Source organism: Zeugodacus cucurbitae, chromosome 6 (genome assembly GCF_028554725.1).
Source record: "Zeugodacus cucurbitae isolate PBARC_wt_2022May chromosome 6, idZeuCucr1.2, whole genome shotgun sequence".
NCBI lineage: Eukaryota > Metazoa > Arthropoda > Insecta > Diptera > Tephritidae > Zeugodacus > Zeugodacus cucurbitae.
Window position 1 is genome coordinate 22,984,229 of NC_071671.1, and position 17,836 is coordinate 23,002,064.

At 37.3% G+C, this 17,836-nt stretch overlaps 1 protein-coding gene and 1 long non-coding RNA gene across 2 annotated transcripts in view; one reads left to right on the top strand and one right to left on the bottom strand.

Annotated features, from left to right (window-relative positions):
* LOC105210774 (sodium channel protein Nach) overlaps positions 1-17,836 on the top strand; it is a 31,747-nt gene that overhangs the window by 11,037 nt on the left and 2,874 nt on the right. Inside the window, exons 2-7 of the mRNA XM_011181915.3 lie at positions 3,867-4,064; positions 4,141-4,425; positions 4,898-5,134; positions 8,874-9,028; positions 10,347-10,412; positions 14,770-14,861. Coding sequence (XP_011180217.2) covers positions 3,867-4,064; positions 4,141-4,425; positions 4,898-5,134; positions 8,874-9,028; positions 10,347-10,412; positions 14,770-14,861 — 1,033 coding nt within the window. The remainder of the gene's footprint in view (positions 1-3,866; positions 4,065-4,140; positions 4,426-4,897; positions 5,135-8,873; positions 9,029-10,346; positions 10,413-14,769; positions 14,862-17,836) is intronic.
* LOC128922771 (uncharacterized) lies at positions 5,327-5,907 on the bottom strand. The gene is made up of 3 exons (XR_008471953.1): positions 5,701-5,907; positions 5,507-5,634; positions 5,327-5,451 (listed from the first exon to the last, which is right to left on the bottom strand). It is a non-coding gene; the product is annotated as an uncharacterized LOC128922771 (long non-coding RNA).

Genomic DNA, 17,836 nt, shown 5'->3' on the forward strand with positions numbered 1-17,836 from the left:
AATATCATAACATAACCTCATTTTTAAATGACTCCGCTGTCCTGCGGGTTCCCTGTGCGTTTAAATTCTTTAAACCTGCCCCGCATAACCGTTATTTATTTGCATACATTTTTACTCGAAGCTATTAAATTGAGTGATTGACACAGTCAAAGATAATCGTTCATTCGCTCGCACTCATCTTTTTACAAACTAATTAAAAGTTTACAGAAAATTAGCGCAAACCAGCAGCGGCGCACTTATCATTTGGAATTGGAGAGCATTTTTTTTTTTAGTTGAGCGCCAGCAATTTTCAAAGTAAATTTATATACGCAGCGCCACTTAATCTGCGTCGGAGATAATTTTGCGCGGCACATTTACACAATGCAGCTCGAGGGAGCATGGGTCCACCAAACACACAGCAAGCAATTTTTTCGTTTGTTGTTGGCAGACGATGCGGGACACATGTGTTGGAATTTCGAGAGATATTTTTTGTTTCGAGAGACTCATATACATACATGTGCATAGCCACGTGTGTAGTTTAACGGTAAATGAAAAAAACACTGCTCGGCGGGCATTAGAGTGTCATGGTGAAAAAGTGGATTGCAACTTTGAGCCACAACCAAATGAAAAACGGAATTACAAGCACATGGCGAGTAAGAAACGAAAAAAAGAAGAGGAAGAGGGGTTTTGATATGAGGAAAAACACCAAAAACGTAAGAGGTGTTTTGAAAAAATTGAGCGCCAACGGGCAACTGCTGTAGTGCACACTCTCTCACACACACGAAGTCCTCGTCAGTATCACTCCGTTTTATAACTGTTATCACAAAACCAAAAAAACGAACGCACAAATATATTTCTGGGAAAATCTCTGCGGTGCATATGATAACCCTGGCAGCTAACAACCGACCGACCAGTTGATATGGCAACAAATACGCTGCCAGAGCATGGCCTCATGCATATGCGCTGGAATTTCACATGTGTGACCTTTCACGAGGCTTTGGATAACAGTCCAATTTGCATCTGTGTGTGTGTTGGCATTTGCTGGCTACGCCGCCATGGTAACAAGTACGCCGCTGGATAATGCGCTCCGTTACTTTCAACGCTGCTAGTGGGGCAAAATATTTCTACCAAATTGTAGCACTTTTTGAGGTTAGTGTTGAAATTTTGAATTAAGCACCGTGTTTCGAAGCTTTTATTTGCTTTTTTTCGGTGTTGCAAAAGTTTGTGCTTCAGTTTTGAAAAAAAAAAGAATAATGCGAAACTGCGGGTATTAACGAGTAAATGAGCGCAATTTGTGCAGGTCCAAATGCAGTGAACGGTGCTGTTCTGTGAGATTAAGGCACTCTACTACTGTTAATGTGTAGATATTTGTGCTTGTTAGGAGTTCTTACTACTGTCTCAGTGATATGCGAGAGCTTTAAGCTTTCATTTGTGGAAATAGATATAAAAAAAATATTGAAAAAAATATATAAAAAAAATATATAAACAATTTTATATAAAAAATATTTTTAAAAAATTTATACAAAAAAATACATTAAAAAAATATATAAAAAAATTTTAAGTAAAATCAACAAAATCTACACTTCATATGTAGTTTTACAAATTTCTGACGACATAAATATATTTATTCAATATACTTATTTTAGTATGTAGGAATATGTTCAAACACATTTACATATTATGTAATATTACGTCCTACCCTACCCACGTCTAGTATTACATAACAATTAATTTTTGGTTAATTTTTGGAAGTCATTGTCAAACTTAGAACTTTAAGCTTCCTCTTTTTATTTTTATTTGTAATCTTTCTTTTCTTCTTCTTCGTATTCTTCTTACTTTCCTCTCTAGTTTTCTTCCTCTTCAACTCCTTTATCTCCTACTTCTGCCTAAACTTCACCATCTCATTCGTTTCTTTTTTCCTCTAACTCCTTCCTCTCCCCTTTTCTTCTGCTTAAGTTCATTGCGGAAATGGCATGAAACGCATCGCAATGGGTTTTTCTCTAAGATTCGTAACGAAAGCTTTATGAGCCATTGTGGCGTCTACTTGGAGACGCACAGTGTCGCGGTGACAATTTGTTGCTACGGTGCGACGATGCGTGTGGAAATGCGTTTGTCATACGTACTCTTTATGAATGTGGTATATTCTAATCCTTCGAAATGCTTAAAAAACTGTGTGGAAAAAATTACAAACTCCGTCTTAAAATGTTTACTACGGCTTCTACTGAGTAGTGCTGGTCCTCACAAACAGGGCGGCCAAGTTGTGCGAAAACGGTTAGAATCATTGGTTGCCAAAATTGAGAATGTGTGAAAAAACTGAGAATATTATATGTTTTAAAATAAGGGAGGTCCGTAAAGCGTACTAGGACCTAAGAGCTCGAATCTGTTTTTCATGTTCACAATAATCCATGTAATGGACTCTTTCGCATAGATCCAGCTGAATTTAAGTATTAGTCTTTGTTATATTATAGGAACGAGTTTCGAGCTTTGGAAGAAAATCTCTTTTAGGTCAGATGACCTAGGTCACATGTCTAAAGTATAATAATAAATACGTACGTCGTTCACCTCTAAATACTGAAAGTTTATTTTGAAAAGATAAACCAGTTACAAAAATGTACCGACCAAATTGAAGAACCATATATTTTTAGAAACAGAATACATTAGCGGTAATTGTGAAAATAATAGTTAAATTTGTTTATTTTTATAGCTCTGAATAATGTAATAATATAATATTTTCCTTTCTTATATTCCAATCTACACAATTCTCGCTGAACCGATGAGATTAGTCGAACAGAACTTATTTACATGTGTTTCACAAGTTATATAAAGATATTACAATTGATGCTGTTTGATATTGACGAAGATTTTAATAGAAACGATTGATAAAATCAACCAGTTTAGGGCGTAAGGGCTGGATAATAGCTTCTCTTCCTTTAATCACATAAAAATTATTTAAAAAAAATATTATAAATGTAAAAAATAAACCGATTAATTTTTAATATTGTACTGAATCATCTTTTACTAAACTTTCTTTCGAAGGAAATCTCATCTCATGACAATTAAAAATATATTCAGAGTTCTTTACCGAATCTTGGAACATTATTATTACTTCATGTCCTCATAATTAGTAATTACTGTTACGTTGTCAAAAGTATATAATATGGCGTCAGAAGGGGCTTAAATTTTTACAATTTTATTTCGTAATTTCAAGCAGGAAACTATTCCGAAAACTAAAAAATTGTTATTTAATTAGGTATAATGCAGTCTTCCGCCTTTTTTCTGAATTTATTAGACTCAGTCTCCAATTCAAATGTGTCCAACTCAAAAGTAAACTCACGCCCTATCAAATAAACTAGTCTCATTGAGTCCACTGACTTCTGCAAGTTCGTTTCTAGTAATTTTTACGCGCTTATTTTTTCAACTCTTTCTAATAATATATTTCCCCCAGACGCGGCATTGGCTAAAACTTTGCAAATTATGCATTTCACATTTCATATTCGCCAACATTTTTATTGCCGCCACATACATACATACTCATACAGTATGTGTAAAAGTATGTGCACTGTCAGTTTGTTGACTTGACTTTTGCCTTCTGCGGCTGCGATTTTTATGAGCAGTCAAAAAAATAAAACCGAAAGAATCATATAAATTTACACGCAATAGATTTTTATGAATGCGCGAAAATTTGCAGAGTTATGACGCCATTTTACGGTCGGTCATTCACATGCTCTTTGAGGGGCTATGCACAAGAGCAACGCCGCAGACTCACTCGCACACTCACACTCTTGCAAATGTCAGGAAACTCGTTCGCTTGCTGAATGTTCTAACAATTTCATCCGTTTCATATTTCCGTTTGTTCATTCATGTCTGCCCCATCACCCCGGGCTTAGCATGATTTGGCTCGCCTTCATCTGTGTGGCGCTCTTCGCCATCATTTCGTTGAGTAAACGTACTTGGGAACGTTTTCAAACTTCACCCATGGTCATATCAATGGATCGGAATAAGTTGGTGTGGAATACGAGCTTTCCCTCGCTCACTGTTTGTCCACACAAGCGCATCGATGAGTTGAAAGTTGAGGAGTACATGGAGTAAGTAGAGTCTCAAATTTTTTTATTCTCTCGAGTCTGAAACTCTAAAATTTCTTGTTTATTTTCTTTAAACAAGCAACCATGCCGAAACCTTTGAATCGGAGCAGGATCGTGTCGACTTTCGTGTTTTCATCGAGAAGCTAGCGCGTCTCACCTACGAGAATATTGAGACACTGCCGCGTAATAAAACTTTCGGCATACCGAGCAGCAAGTATCTGGATTTGTTGTATGAACTCAAATGGAACTTCGAACCGGAAATGAGTAGCGGCGCCGCCGTGCAAATGTTCATCTATGAAACACTCACCGAATTCGGTATTTGTCATTCGGTTAATTCGCTTGTGGCCCGTTATAATTCTTATGAGTAAGTAATGCGAGTTTATTTCTTCAGATTTTCTTGCCTTATGATTTTTCGCGACTTCCCCATATTTCGATTTTAGCAAACTTTTAACACCCGCGATATTCTGTGATTAAGTCTTGTCTATTCTATGTCCAAAATTGCAAAAGATTTAGGGAATATCCCAATATCAGTCGAAAATCTGTCAATATGATCTTGGTTCTCCCAGCAACTCTTCCGAATATTGTTATTGTCCAATAAGCTATATACTTGGCTCTTTTCCATTGAACATCACGACTTCTTATAGAACTTTTTCTGAGCTGGAGACCCTTTAAGTTTTCATAAACACCGTCTTGAAGACAGTGGCCTTGTCTAGTGTTCTCTTCCATTTCGGCTTTCTCTCATTTTTTATTCTCTATAATTTTATATTATCTCACCCTTTGCATTATCATCCATTTCATATTTACTCTCTTATTTTAAATGCACACTCATTCCTCAGTTACTGGAAACGCAACGACTGGAGCATGTTAGACCATGGCGATCGCGTTACCGTTCACCCTCTCGATGGCGAAATTTATGCACAAATTATAAATCTCTCCACCGCATATGATGTCTATTTTCATGGCGCAGGGGATATACCGAATATTTCAAAGCAGCGTTATACTTTTCCAGAAACAGATTATACGACAGTCGAATTGATCGCATTGGAGATCTACACAGCGGAGGAGGCGAGAGCGTATGTATTGGATCGATGATTTTCTCTAAAATTTTCAAAAATAGCTTAAATGGATAGTACAAGAGATCCGTAATGGGTCTAAAATTAAAAAAAAAAGGTGCGTGGAGTCCCTTCGCGCGGAAGAAGTTATACTTCTTAGTGATATTCCAAGAAATACATATAATTTTGTATGAAAGAAAACTAGCGAGAGGGAAAGGATAAAAATGTGATGGAGTTACCAACACTTTCTTAAACTCACATTTTATAAATTTATTATGCACATTTTATAAAGCAAAGTCCAAATTAATTATCATTTCTGGGTTCTGACGGATTGATATCTATAACATTTACAATTGGATTATGAAAACTAAAATATGATATGAAATGTCTTACATATATTTTATCTATATTTCTCGCAAATACCGCATCAATAGTCGTACCTCCTTTCGTAGGATCATTTCTTCCATTGATCATTTCTGATGAAAATTTCCCTCTGAGGAATGCCAGTAATGGTTCAGCTTCTGGCAATGAGAAATTTACATAGAAATCTCCCGCAAGGAGTACCGGTTGTTGTTCGCTATACGAACCTGCAGTTGTTTGGTTTGAATCTTTTGAATCACTATTCACTGTGTACTAATACTACAAATAGTACGTCAATATTATATAGAACACGAATTAATTAGTAAATAAACACTGTCTACAGAAATGATCCTGTAAAGTCTTAACTTTTCAACGTCTAACGCAGAGTATTTCAACCAAAAGTCACACAAAATAGTTGAGAATTCGCAGAAATGAAACAGAAACGAAAGAAAAATAATGCGCAAGCATATAATCATACATATGCGTACACATGTGAATATGTATATGAATATGTAATATGAATATGTAACCAAAAATTTAAACATTGTTCTACAAAAACAAGAATTGCTCAAATAGCATAAGCATGGCAAGTGCTTTAAGTTCTCTGCTTTACTCTCATTCACTCTCTCTCTCTCTCTCGCGTTAACGCTATTCCCTCTCCACTGAAGCGTTAAACAATTATCGCAACCTTTTCCGAAGTCGTATAAGAAGTATAACTTCAAAAAAACAGCACTGTCTGAAGGATTAGATTTGAGGAACTAGGTCGTCTTGTATTATTAAGGAACTGTTATGTTTGTGGCTTAGATTTCATCGTTTAAATGCTGATCAAACTTGTATCTTTGTAATACATAGATGCAGCTCTCTTTTTGCTTTTCGATCATACAGTTATCACTCGGGTAAATTCCTCGTTTTTGAAAACACTACCCGTCTGGTTTTAATCTGTTTTATAAATGTATAGAATGGCACAACAGTCGGAAAATTCAGCCTCCATGACGAAACATCACCAAACGGTCTGAGGCTGATCGACTTCGCCGGGGCCCGAAATATGGTCGTCTGTAGTACTAGATTCCAGCATAAGAAAATCCATCAAGCTACGTGGCTGTCCCCGGATCGAATCACTCGCAACCAGATCGATCATGTTGTGATAGATGGACGACAAGTCTCCAGTGTTTTCGATGTGCGTACGCTTCGTGGTCCCAACATCGACTCGGACCACTATCTTGTAGCAGCTAAGATACGCACTCGCCTCTGTGTAGAAAAGCGCACACGTCAACAAACACAAGGAAGGTTCGACATCGAGAAGCTGCAATCACAACCGACCACCGAACGATTTTCTACTCCACTTGCACTCCTGCTCTCTGAGAGCACTCATCAGCATCTCGGTATAAGGGAGCTGTGGTATGGTATATCAAACTCCTTACGTACAGCTGCAACCGAAAATGCAACCGGGGTAATGCTCGAAAATTTTACGAAAAGATCCGGCGACTAACTAAAGGTTTCAAGACCGGAGCACACTCCTGTAGGACCCCCAGAGGTGATCTAGTCATTGATGACCAGAGTATACAGAGTTTGTGGAGGGAACACTTCTCCGACCTGCTGAATGGCAGTGAAAGTACAACACCAGAAGATGGCGAACCCGATTCCCCAATCGACGACGATGGAGCAGATGTTCCATTGCCTGACCGTGAAGAAATTCGAATAGCAATTACCCGCTTGAAGAACAATAAGGCGGCGGGAGCCGATGGATTACCGGCCGAGCTATTCAAATACGGCGGCGACGAGCTGATAAGGTGCTTGCATCAGCTTCTTTGCAGAATATGGTCGGAAGAAAGCATGCCTGACGATTGGAATCTCAGTGTACTCTGCCCAATACACAAAAAGGGAGACCCCACAATTTGCGCCAATTACCGTGGGATAAGCCTCCTCAACATCGCGTATAAGGTTCTGTCGAACGTATTGTGTGAAAGACTAAAGCCCACCGTCAACAAACTGATTGGACCTTATCAGTGTGGCTTTATACCTGGAAAATCAACAACAGACCAGATATTCACCATGCGCCAAATTTTGGAGAAGACCCGTGAAAATAGGATCGACACACACCATCTCTTTGTCGACTTTAAAGCTGCTTTCGACAGCACGAAAAAGAGCTGCCTTTATGCCGCGATGTCTGAATTTGGTATCCCCGCAAAACTAATACGGCTGTGTAAGCTGACGTTGAGCAAAACCAAAAGCTCCGTCAGGATCGGGAAGGACATCTCCGAGCCGTTCGATACCAGACGAGGTTTCAGACAAGGCGACTCACTCTGGTGTGATTTCTTTAACCTGATGCTGGAGAAAATAATACGAGCTGCAGAGCTAAACAGAGAAGGTACAATCTTCTATAAGAGTGTACAGCTACTGGCGTACGCCGATGATATCGATATCATCGGAAACAACACCCGCGCCGTTAGTTCTGCTTTTTCCAGACTGGATAAGGAAGCGAAGCGTATGGGTCTGGTGGTGGACGAGGACGTCCATCTCTGAACGTATTCGATGCAGTACCCGCTGGTGGAAGCAGAGGAAGAGGGAGACCTCCACTTCGATGGAAGGACCAGGTGGAGAGGGACCTGGCTTCGCTTGGAATAACCAATTGGCGCCAAACTGCCAGAAGGCGGGATACGTGGCGCGCTGTTTTGTACTCGGCTATAACCGCGTAAGCGGTGTCCACGCCAGTCAAGAAGAAGATAAATGTATAGAAGTGCTGGGTTGAAAGAGAGTTTGTTTGTAGTCTGAAAATTTGCAACCCTTTTTTGGAAGATTTACTAATATTAACCAACCTTTTAAGTTGAATTTTGTTATAAAAGTTTATAAGTCAAAGAAACCTTAGAATTGGAAAGAGGAAAGTGCCGAAAGTAAAGACACCTGACCGATATGACTCGGAGTAAGTCCGAGGTTTGGAAGTCAACCGAACTTGAGATTGCGAAAGAAAAGAGTACCGAACTTGGTTTTTGTCGAGTGAAAATCAAAATAGAGCCCACTCTATTCGAAAGTGAAGACACCTAACCGATATGACTCGGCCTAAGTCCTTGACTCTTAATCTATTCTCGATAACTTGTCTATTATTATAGGAATAGCTTAATTCTCAGCTGAAAGATCGAGAGGAAGTACTTCATCTACTTCAACAATTGAACCAAAGTGAGGTTTGTTACAATTTTTTTTTGTGACAATGGGCTCAAATGGACTTTTTTTGTGCGAATACTTCAGAGAAAGGAAAGGTAGTAAATGCAAGAGCCACCGAAATCTATAAAAGAAAAGAAAAAGAAGAAGTCAGTCCGGAGTCTAACCTATGTATAAACCATATTTTCGAAATTAAATTAATATAATTTCATGAATATTTCATCTAAACTAATTACCTCCGCAGCTTCACCACCAAACAGCGCAAATGCCGTTATCAATACGAGGCCGAAGAGATGCTAACGTCACCGATTTACAGCTTCGGCCTTTGCTTGGCCGAGTGTCGCATGTTTTTCGCGCTTAAAGTGTGCGGTTGTGTGCCGCATTTCTATCGTAATCGCTGTAAGTATTTAACGTAAAATCAACAACAACAATAAAAAGACACAGAACAATAAAAGTAAACACAACACCAGCAATCACAAGCGTTAGCAATACTGACACAATTAAGCTTAATAAGCGCCATCCGTAACCAAAAAACATTATATTAATTAGAAACAGAGAAATAAAAATAATTAAACCAAATTTTAAATGCTTACCGTTATAATTAAAAAGCGTTATGCCATGCTGAATGCAAATAACAACAACGCAATAATAACACCGTTATGTGAATATCCGTTTCAGCTCAGCTAACTGTGTGTTTTTTGTTTTTGTTGTTTTGTTGTTGGAAATGCCAAGGCATTTATTTGCTAAAAACCATTGACGCCATTTTGAATATTAAACAAATGTGAATATTTACACTTTGCCACCGCCGCCGCCACGCACTGGCTATTTCATTTTATTTCCTGTGCATTTGTATGTGTGTGTGTTTTTATTTAAATATTATTTTGCAATTTCACAGTTATCTGCGTTGTGTTATTTTACGGTAAACGCAAGAAAAAAAGCGACGCAATTCAGCCAATTATTTTGCCATTGCATCATTTAGGCGCCAAAACTGTGGTATCAGGCAGCGACGCCAGTTTGTTAATGCAACAGTAAAGTTCTATTTGGCAATTTTGGGCAGCTTTCAAACCAGAAAATTGAAGTATTTTTAATTGGCGAGTTTCACGGTTCTTTTTTTTAAACACAAATACACACACATCATTTTATATATGTGAGTATAAATATCCCGTTTTAATTCCGCTATGCTTAAATCACCGTTATTTTCGATTACAAAATGGATTATCGCAATTAACTCTTTTACAAAATATGTCTTACACATTTTATTCTGATGAGTGATTTTTGATTGGCAAAATTCGTATAAAGGGTGCTGTTTTGTGGTATAGAATTTGTCGTTTAATAAAATATAACAAAAAATATGAAATGGTCAATATCTTGAGCTTAAAATTAGCTCCATATTTAATTTAAAAAATGTTGAATCAGTAATCCTTTTATTCTGAATAAAAAGTAGCCTGAAAAGTCGCTTTAAGATTGTTCGTTGTGTAAAATACCTGAATTTTTCATCATTTACCAATTTTTTCTGCTGTAATTCCAGTAAAACGTTAGTTTTCTAAAGCATAATAAATATAAGTGTCAAACAAAGTGTTGGTTTTGACAGCTAATTCTCCAGAAAAATATTTACCTCTAAAACCACACCATATACATAGCTATATGTACTTCAACATTATATATGTACAAAATAAATAAAAATATAAAACTTACTGATTTTTCATCATCCTTAAAGTGAAAAATGGACGAGTTTTGCGTATTTGCGACTTCGATGGACTCGCCTGCCTGGAGGATATAAAAAGTGAGTAAACATTTATTTAATGCTTAACAACAAAGCAATCAGCAACAAAATAAATGAAAAACATTGCATATTAGATAAATCAAGTTAACAATATTGTGTACGGTGTGTTCATAATAAATTGGCGAAATAAAAAATATTTAATTGTTGTTGCTGTTGTTTAGTTTAGTAACGCTTACAACACAGACAAAATTTAATCTGAAATTATTTTAAGCTGTTAGTTAAGCTGTTTTGAAATAAATAATCAATAAACTACAAAATTTTGTTGTACTATTTTACAGTATTATCCAATTAAGCGAGCTTTAGTAACTATACCAAGATATCATTGAAACAAAATCAGCAAACGAATTTGAATGTTGAATGAACTAATAATAAAGATTTTTTGTAAATAAAATCACCATGACAACTCGCTATAATAGCTTAACTCGATTTTGCGTAATTTAGATGAACGCGCTTTTATGATTGATTTTGATGCCTAAAAGTATGCTTGCCGAGTATATTTAGAACAAACGTATATCACAACAAAAAATAGTTTAACTCGATTTTCACAATTTTCAGAGCACAGATTCAGATTAAGATTTCGGAGCCTTAAATCATAGTTTCCTCCCTTGAACGATATTTTAAAATTAATTGCTTCAATGTATAGACATAACAGAAGTTTTCTAAAATTGAAGTAATTTACAGTAAGATACAGAGTTTGAATTTTCTCTTTCGCATTCCTTCTAACGGATATGGATAGGACTACCATACTATTTAGAAACCGTCCTAAAACCAAAAGAGTTGAAATGTCACACATTAACAATAAATTTTTAAGATCCAATTATGATTGAACTCCGGTATGGACTTAATGTCAGGATTTATTAAATTTCCCATTTTTGAATCTGATTTCGAAAGCGTTCATTAGGAATCTGATTACATTTTTAAAGAAAATCGGATAATTTAAATAGTTGAATCATGAATAGAGAAGATCTTCTTCCAAGAGTTACTGCTAGCTTTATTTTACAGATCTGCTTTTCTACATCTGGTACATAGAGATCATCAAGAGACAGCGGTAAAACAGAACTATGGTTGATATAAATTTAGAACTTTCTGGATCACATAAATTCAACTCGATTTCTTGAACTGTAATTGCTGTAGTCTTTTTAAACAGTTTTGCAAAAATGTTGACCAGATAATAACAATTGGCCAAATACGACACTGTCATTACCGATTACGTCTGCTGTGAATAGCAATTACCCGATGGTGCAGAAGCGTGGACGATGTCAACATCAGATGAGACGATACTAGGAGTTTTCGAGAGGAAAATTTTGCGCAAGATTTAAGGTCCTCAGAACATTGGCAACGGCGAATAGCGCAGACGATGGAACGATGAGCTGTATGTGCTATTCGACGACATAGACATAGTCCAGCGAATAAAAAAACAGCGGCTACGCTGACTAGGTCATGTTGTCCGAATGGACGAAAACACTCCAGCTCTGAAAGTGTTCGAGGAAAGGAGTGGCGCACTATCATCGATTCGGGTATAACCGGCTCAACGGTTTCCAAGCCAATCACATACATACATCATCTAAGAAACGACTTAGGACTTGATTGGGGCCTTCAGAATTGATATTCCTACTCCTATCATACAAGCAAGTTGTTTTGATTAGACCGTTATTGACCAATGTTAGCGGTATCTGCAGAAAACTGTATGAGGCTCTAAGTCTCACTGGAATGGTCTGGTTGTGGGCTTATTTAACTAAATTTCAATTGATTGAGACAAGGCCATTGACGGTAAATTAAGTGCTTATGGAAGTTCTGAGCTCTAAAACTCATACGAGCTTTTTAAAAACTAATTTACTATTATTCATTATTGAAGATACCCATTCTTCATACTGAAGAAGATTGTGTTAAGTGCATGTCAATTCTTGTTGGAGTTCACGGACAAATATCTATAATAATGGATGTTGGAACTCGAACTCGACTCGATAAGACTTTTTCCAAAAAATCTAGGAGAACTTCAAAAGCTCGAAGGGGTTAGAATCCCGTTCCCGAAACTATTCAAGAATATACAGAAATAGTGATATGACTTCCTTTAAAAAAGAAAGGAATTCTTTAAAAGGAAAGTTGCCTACTTCAAATATGTAGAGGAACATCATCCAAACAATTTCTCCCTTCATTCCAGACAAAAGGTCATCAACTCAAAGCGTAAATTGTTCACATTCAACATTTAACATCCTGATATTTGAAGGAAATTAAAATTCATGTTCAAATTATGCAATTTACTCATTTTGTCAGCAATGCTCAAGCTTGCGTGAGTACGAACGATTCACTGCGCTCAAAACACTTTTCACTTGTCCATTTCCGCATGCCAACTGTATGGGGAGCACAAGGTACCAACCCCTCTCGCACTTCAGAACACACACACGAACTTGCATACTCGAAGTGAGACAGTGAGATAGAACAAATGCTGTTAGCAGAGTATCATGCAATGGAAGATACATGGGATAGGTACGGCGTGGGGACAACAAAAACAAAGTGCTAACTGGAACAGTAGCGTGAAATAATTGGCAGAGGGTGGGGTGGGAGATGAAATGAAATAATGCACACATACAACAACAACAAAAACAAAAAAACTCAACTGAAAATCATAAACGAAATTATAACACCACTTGCAACAGTGCGAAAGATTAGTTGGTGGGGGCAAATTGAACCACCGACCGACCGAAAGACAGATGGACAGATAGACGGACATACAGACAGTCACGCAGGCATGTTCATGTTTTCATATGCATTACCGAATGGCAGCACAGCACAATGGGCGCTGGACACGCAGTGCAAGTGCATGACATACATACATACATACAGTCATACTCTTAACCATATCAACACCATATATTATAGAGTAAAATTGAAAATGATATTTTTCCTGTGAACACCTGCTGCATGCAACTCTGAGCGCACATGACCTTCTGCACAACGTCAGGTGTACAAACACATACATCCAACAGAGAGAGAACGCAGAAGGGCCATAACTAAATTTTGGCATTCATTGCTGCATATCACAGCAGTCATTTTGAGTATTTGATACCAGAACACACCCACACGTACACACAGATACTATGACAATTGCATATGTCGGTTGAATGCTAGGAAATGTGGCATTCGGTACCGTTTATACTCTTGCTGGAGTCATGGAGTCCAGCTCCGGAATGTGGCGTATAAGAAATAATAGAGGGGATGTAATGGTTTTAATTTCACTTTCGCCTCCTGTGTGGAACCCACTACCAACTAACTTGATGATAATGCTTGCCGATGTCGGTGCTTGGGATGTTTTGTCTGAACTTTGGTTGTGAAAATTATGAAGATTAATTAGCTGATGTGATAAACGGATAACCAGATTGCGAATTAACTAAAAATAATAGATTTTTGTGAGAATAAACAAAGTTAGAGTACATGAAGTTAGCTGCGGTACTAAAGGCCAACCAGAGACTGTGGAGGCTTTTATGCAGTTCTTTTATGAGACATCCAAAAAATGCTCTGGGATCTCAATTTCTAACACCACTTACAGGCTTCAAACAGAATAAGTTGATAGTTAATTCGAGGTCTTGAAAATACTGAGACCCATATTGCCTCATTGCTCGTCTTCATGCATTTTCTAATTCTTCATTGCCTTTAAATGTAATCAAAAATGTTTATATAAGGACCCATTCAACTCACAGATCCATCAATACATCTACAACTGCTCGTTTTGACAGACTTATTTGCGACTTGCGAGTTGCTCGAGTCTTGTAAATTCAATTATGTAGAAGGGATATTACCGTCATTCATGGTTCCAAATTTTATTCAAACGATGATCTCCATTTTTTCTGATTCTCTTTATATATTCTCTGATTCTCTGTCTTATGGCAATTTGATTTCACTAGTGATTATCATAAGCTTTTTTCTGCAACCACCAGGAGGTACCACAGCTGCAATCTTCAAAGCTAGATCGTAGGGTTCTATCTTAACTGATTGGAAGTCGAAACTATATATTGTTTCAATTACTCCGCTAAATTATTAAGATCACCTTACTTACGAACTCAATCCAAAAGGCCGATCACATACTAAATAGAATAATGGAAAGTTGACACCGATGCTAGAAGTACAACTGAGTCTCGATTCAAGAAATTTTTACACAGGTTTCTATATAAATTGTCGACCTTATACCATAGGGGATAAAGTATCCGTCGAGCTTTTTATAAGGGAATTAACGTTAAACATTCACTTCTAAGAAATATAACGTCATCTGTGTCACCTCTTCAATATTATTTTCCATTTTACTTAAAAAAAAATATAAAGATTTTATTTTCAATAACACTTGTCATTCTTGCATTTTCAGGAGATATCATCTCGCTCAAGTCCAGACGGTATAAAATCAATTGTCATTGCCTGTCAAATTGCGATGACTCCAATTTCTTTGTGCAGTCCCATGTAAGTGCCTGTAAACCGTATTCATATTGCCTTTTTGTTAAATTTGCACACACGAATTTCATATCACTTGCACACTTTTAACTATACGATATTGTTGGTAGTGTCAACGGCAAGTGGATAAGCGTCAATATGGCATATGCCGCGTCAGAGTTAACTGCAGGCACCGTTATAACTGCATCATCATACGAGTGCTATCAGTTCGCAATGTGTCATTTTTCAGTTGAGCAATAATTGCTTATGAAGTGGTGAATGAAACTATCAAAACGGGGAAATAGAGGGTGTTTTTTGTGGTCTTTGAGGCCAAAGATCCCTTGCTGACAATAATCTCAACTTCACAATGATTTTCAAACACAGAAGTCACCTAACCATATGAGGGTCTTAGAAGTCTGGAAACCCGGAATGGACCATAATGTAGCACACATCCAGTACAGGGCTTACAGCAATATTCTACAAAAAAAAAACAAAAATTTTACTGCAGCGAAGTACCGCCAGATTCTTTGGCAGAAAAAGATTAAGCTTAGTTTAATAGAACAAATAGAGCAATTTGAGTTGCAGGAAGGATTCGTTTCGTCATCTAGAGTTAAAGGGACAAAAATAAGACGACAGTAACTCTCAGTTCTTTATGAACTGTCTGAAATAAATTCCATTTCGGCGAGAAAAAAAGTTCCTAGCAGTCCAACCCTAATTGGAGAGGTAGCTTTGTTAGAAAGTACTTGGAGCATTGGAAAGAAATGTTCTCCGCAAGATCTTTGGAGCCGTTCGCGTGAGCGATAGATACGGAAGATGGAACCTGGAACTGTATGAGCCCCCGCTACAGAATTATTATTATGCGCATAAAAATCCAACGAATGCGATGGTTGAGCCAGCACGTACGCATGGAAGACGATACTCCGCTGAAAAGCTCCTTTGATTCGAGATTAATGGATGGACTACGGATTCTTATATGTATTCCTAGCCTACCCGTGGACGCCTTCTTTTTATAAAAAAAATCAACTTCAGCTCTAAGTAACTGCAGTAAACTTGTATCATTTGACTAACAACTGTCACATGATTTTAGAGTCTAGAAGAGCACTACTTGTAGAATAACCCAGAAAGAAATCATGAACTTAAGATCTACACAAAACTACTGAACTTAAACATATCGGAATGTCTTATATTAATTTTCGATATCTCCCACATCTTTGAAGTATGTTTCGAAGTCAGCTTCTGCGGAACGAATATTTTACTAACGGAGCTTACAAATAAATATTCCGACCCTTGAAAAACACCCTTTAATGAGACAAATCCATACAAGTACGGTTACATTGCAGTCGTAAGGCCAAAAATCAATGCACACACCCGCCACTTGCTTCATATGTGACTCTTATAACTATCTGCTGGTACTGCTTTCGCCAACATCTATTGACTTCCCGAAATGCATATCCTCAGCAGCAACAATGTGAGTACATTGCCACAAATTTCTCAGCTTTGTTAGTATGGAATAGTTCGGCAGCCATCATATCCGACTCCTGCTGTTAGTGTCGCAATTTGTATGCCGAATTATTGGCGATAAAAATAATTTAGCTCCTCCACACTTTTTTGTATTTTTTTCACTCTCTCTCACTCCTATCCACTCCTTCGTTGCATTGCACATTTTTTCGACAAAGTGACAATGCGTTGTAACGGATTTTTATAAGCGTAATGCGCTCTGTGTATTTGCAATGCGACAATATTGAAAATTTTGTCAGTATTATTGTTAACGATTTCGTTATTTTTCTTTTTTTGCGACTGAGAATGTAAGCTATCCGTTCAGCGGGGAGTTAGCGTGGAAAGCGCAGTGAAAGGAAAATGTTTTTCTTCGAAACTGATAGTCATATTTGGTTATATTCACTACTGCATTGTGTTATTGTTGCGAAAAATTGTAATGTGTCAATGAAAAGTGTTGCTATCGAGGAAAGATGCTACAACTTCTGACATCAACTCAGTTAACGTTGCTTGAGTTTTTAGATTAGAAACGCATATTGTTTCAAATAGCGTACAGTGCGTACACTACTAAAAATAAAAAATATATTTTCTCAGCTATTTTCTATATTTATACTCTCGCAACCTGTTGCACAGAGTATAATAGTTTTGTTCACATAACGGTTGTTTGTGTCACCAAGATATATAAGAGTTAGATATTGCGTTATATATACATAAATGATCAGGATGACGAGTGGATTTGAAATCCGGATCTCTGTCCGTCCGTCTATCCGTCTGTCCGTCTGTCCGTGCAAGCGATAACTTGAGTAAAAATTAAGATATCTTATTGATACCATTAGGGAGGGGCACATTTGGATGTAATTTTTTTGGAAAAGTGGGCGTGACCCCGCTCCCAAATAGGTTTTTTTATATAACTCGCAAACCAATAAAGCTATATAAACCAAACTTTCTGTAGACATTTATTTTAGCCATTTCCTTAAACAGTCCAAAAATGAAAGAAATCGGATAATAACCACGCCCACCTCCCATACAAAGGGTAGGTTGAAAATTACTAAAAGTGCGAAATTTACATAAGAAATGACAGAAGGAAGCTGCACTGAAATTTTTTTACAAAATGGAAAATGAGCGTGGCGTCGCCCACTTATGGGTCAAAAACCATATCTCAAGAACTACTCAACAGATTTCAATGAAATTCGGTACATAACACTTTCTTGACACCCTGATGACACGGTTGGAATATGGGATATCGGTTCACAACTACGCCCACTTCCCATATAACTCAATTTTGAGTTCTTTTGATTCGTTCACTTTATAATACATACATATATACATTAGGAACAAATGAAGATAGCGGAATAAAACATTACACAAATACTGTATTTGAGCTGTGACATCACTTGTGGAAAAATTGTCAAAATCGGACCATGACTTTTGAAGGCCCCTGATATCGAACATGAAGAACTCTCTCTGTACCTAAAATGTTAAAAATCGGGTCGTAACTTCCCCCAGATCCC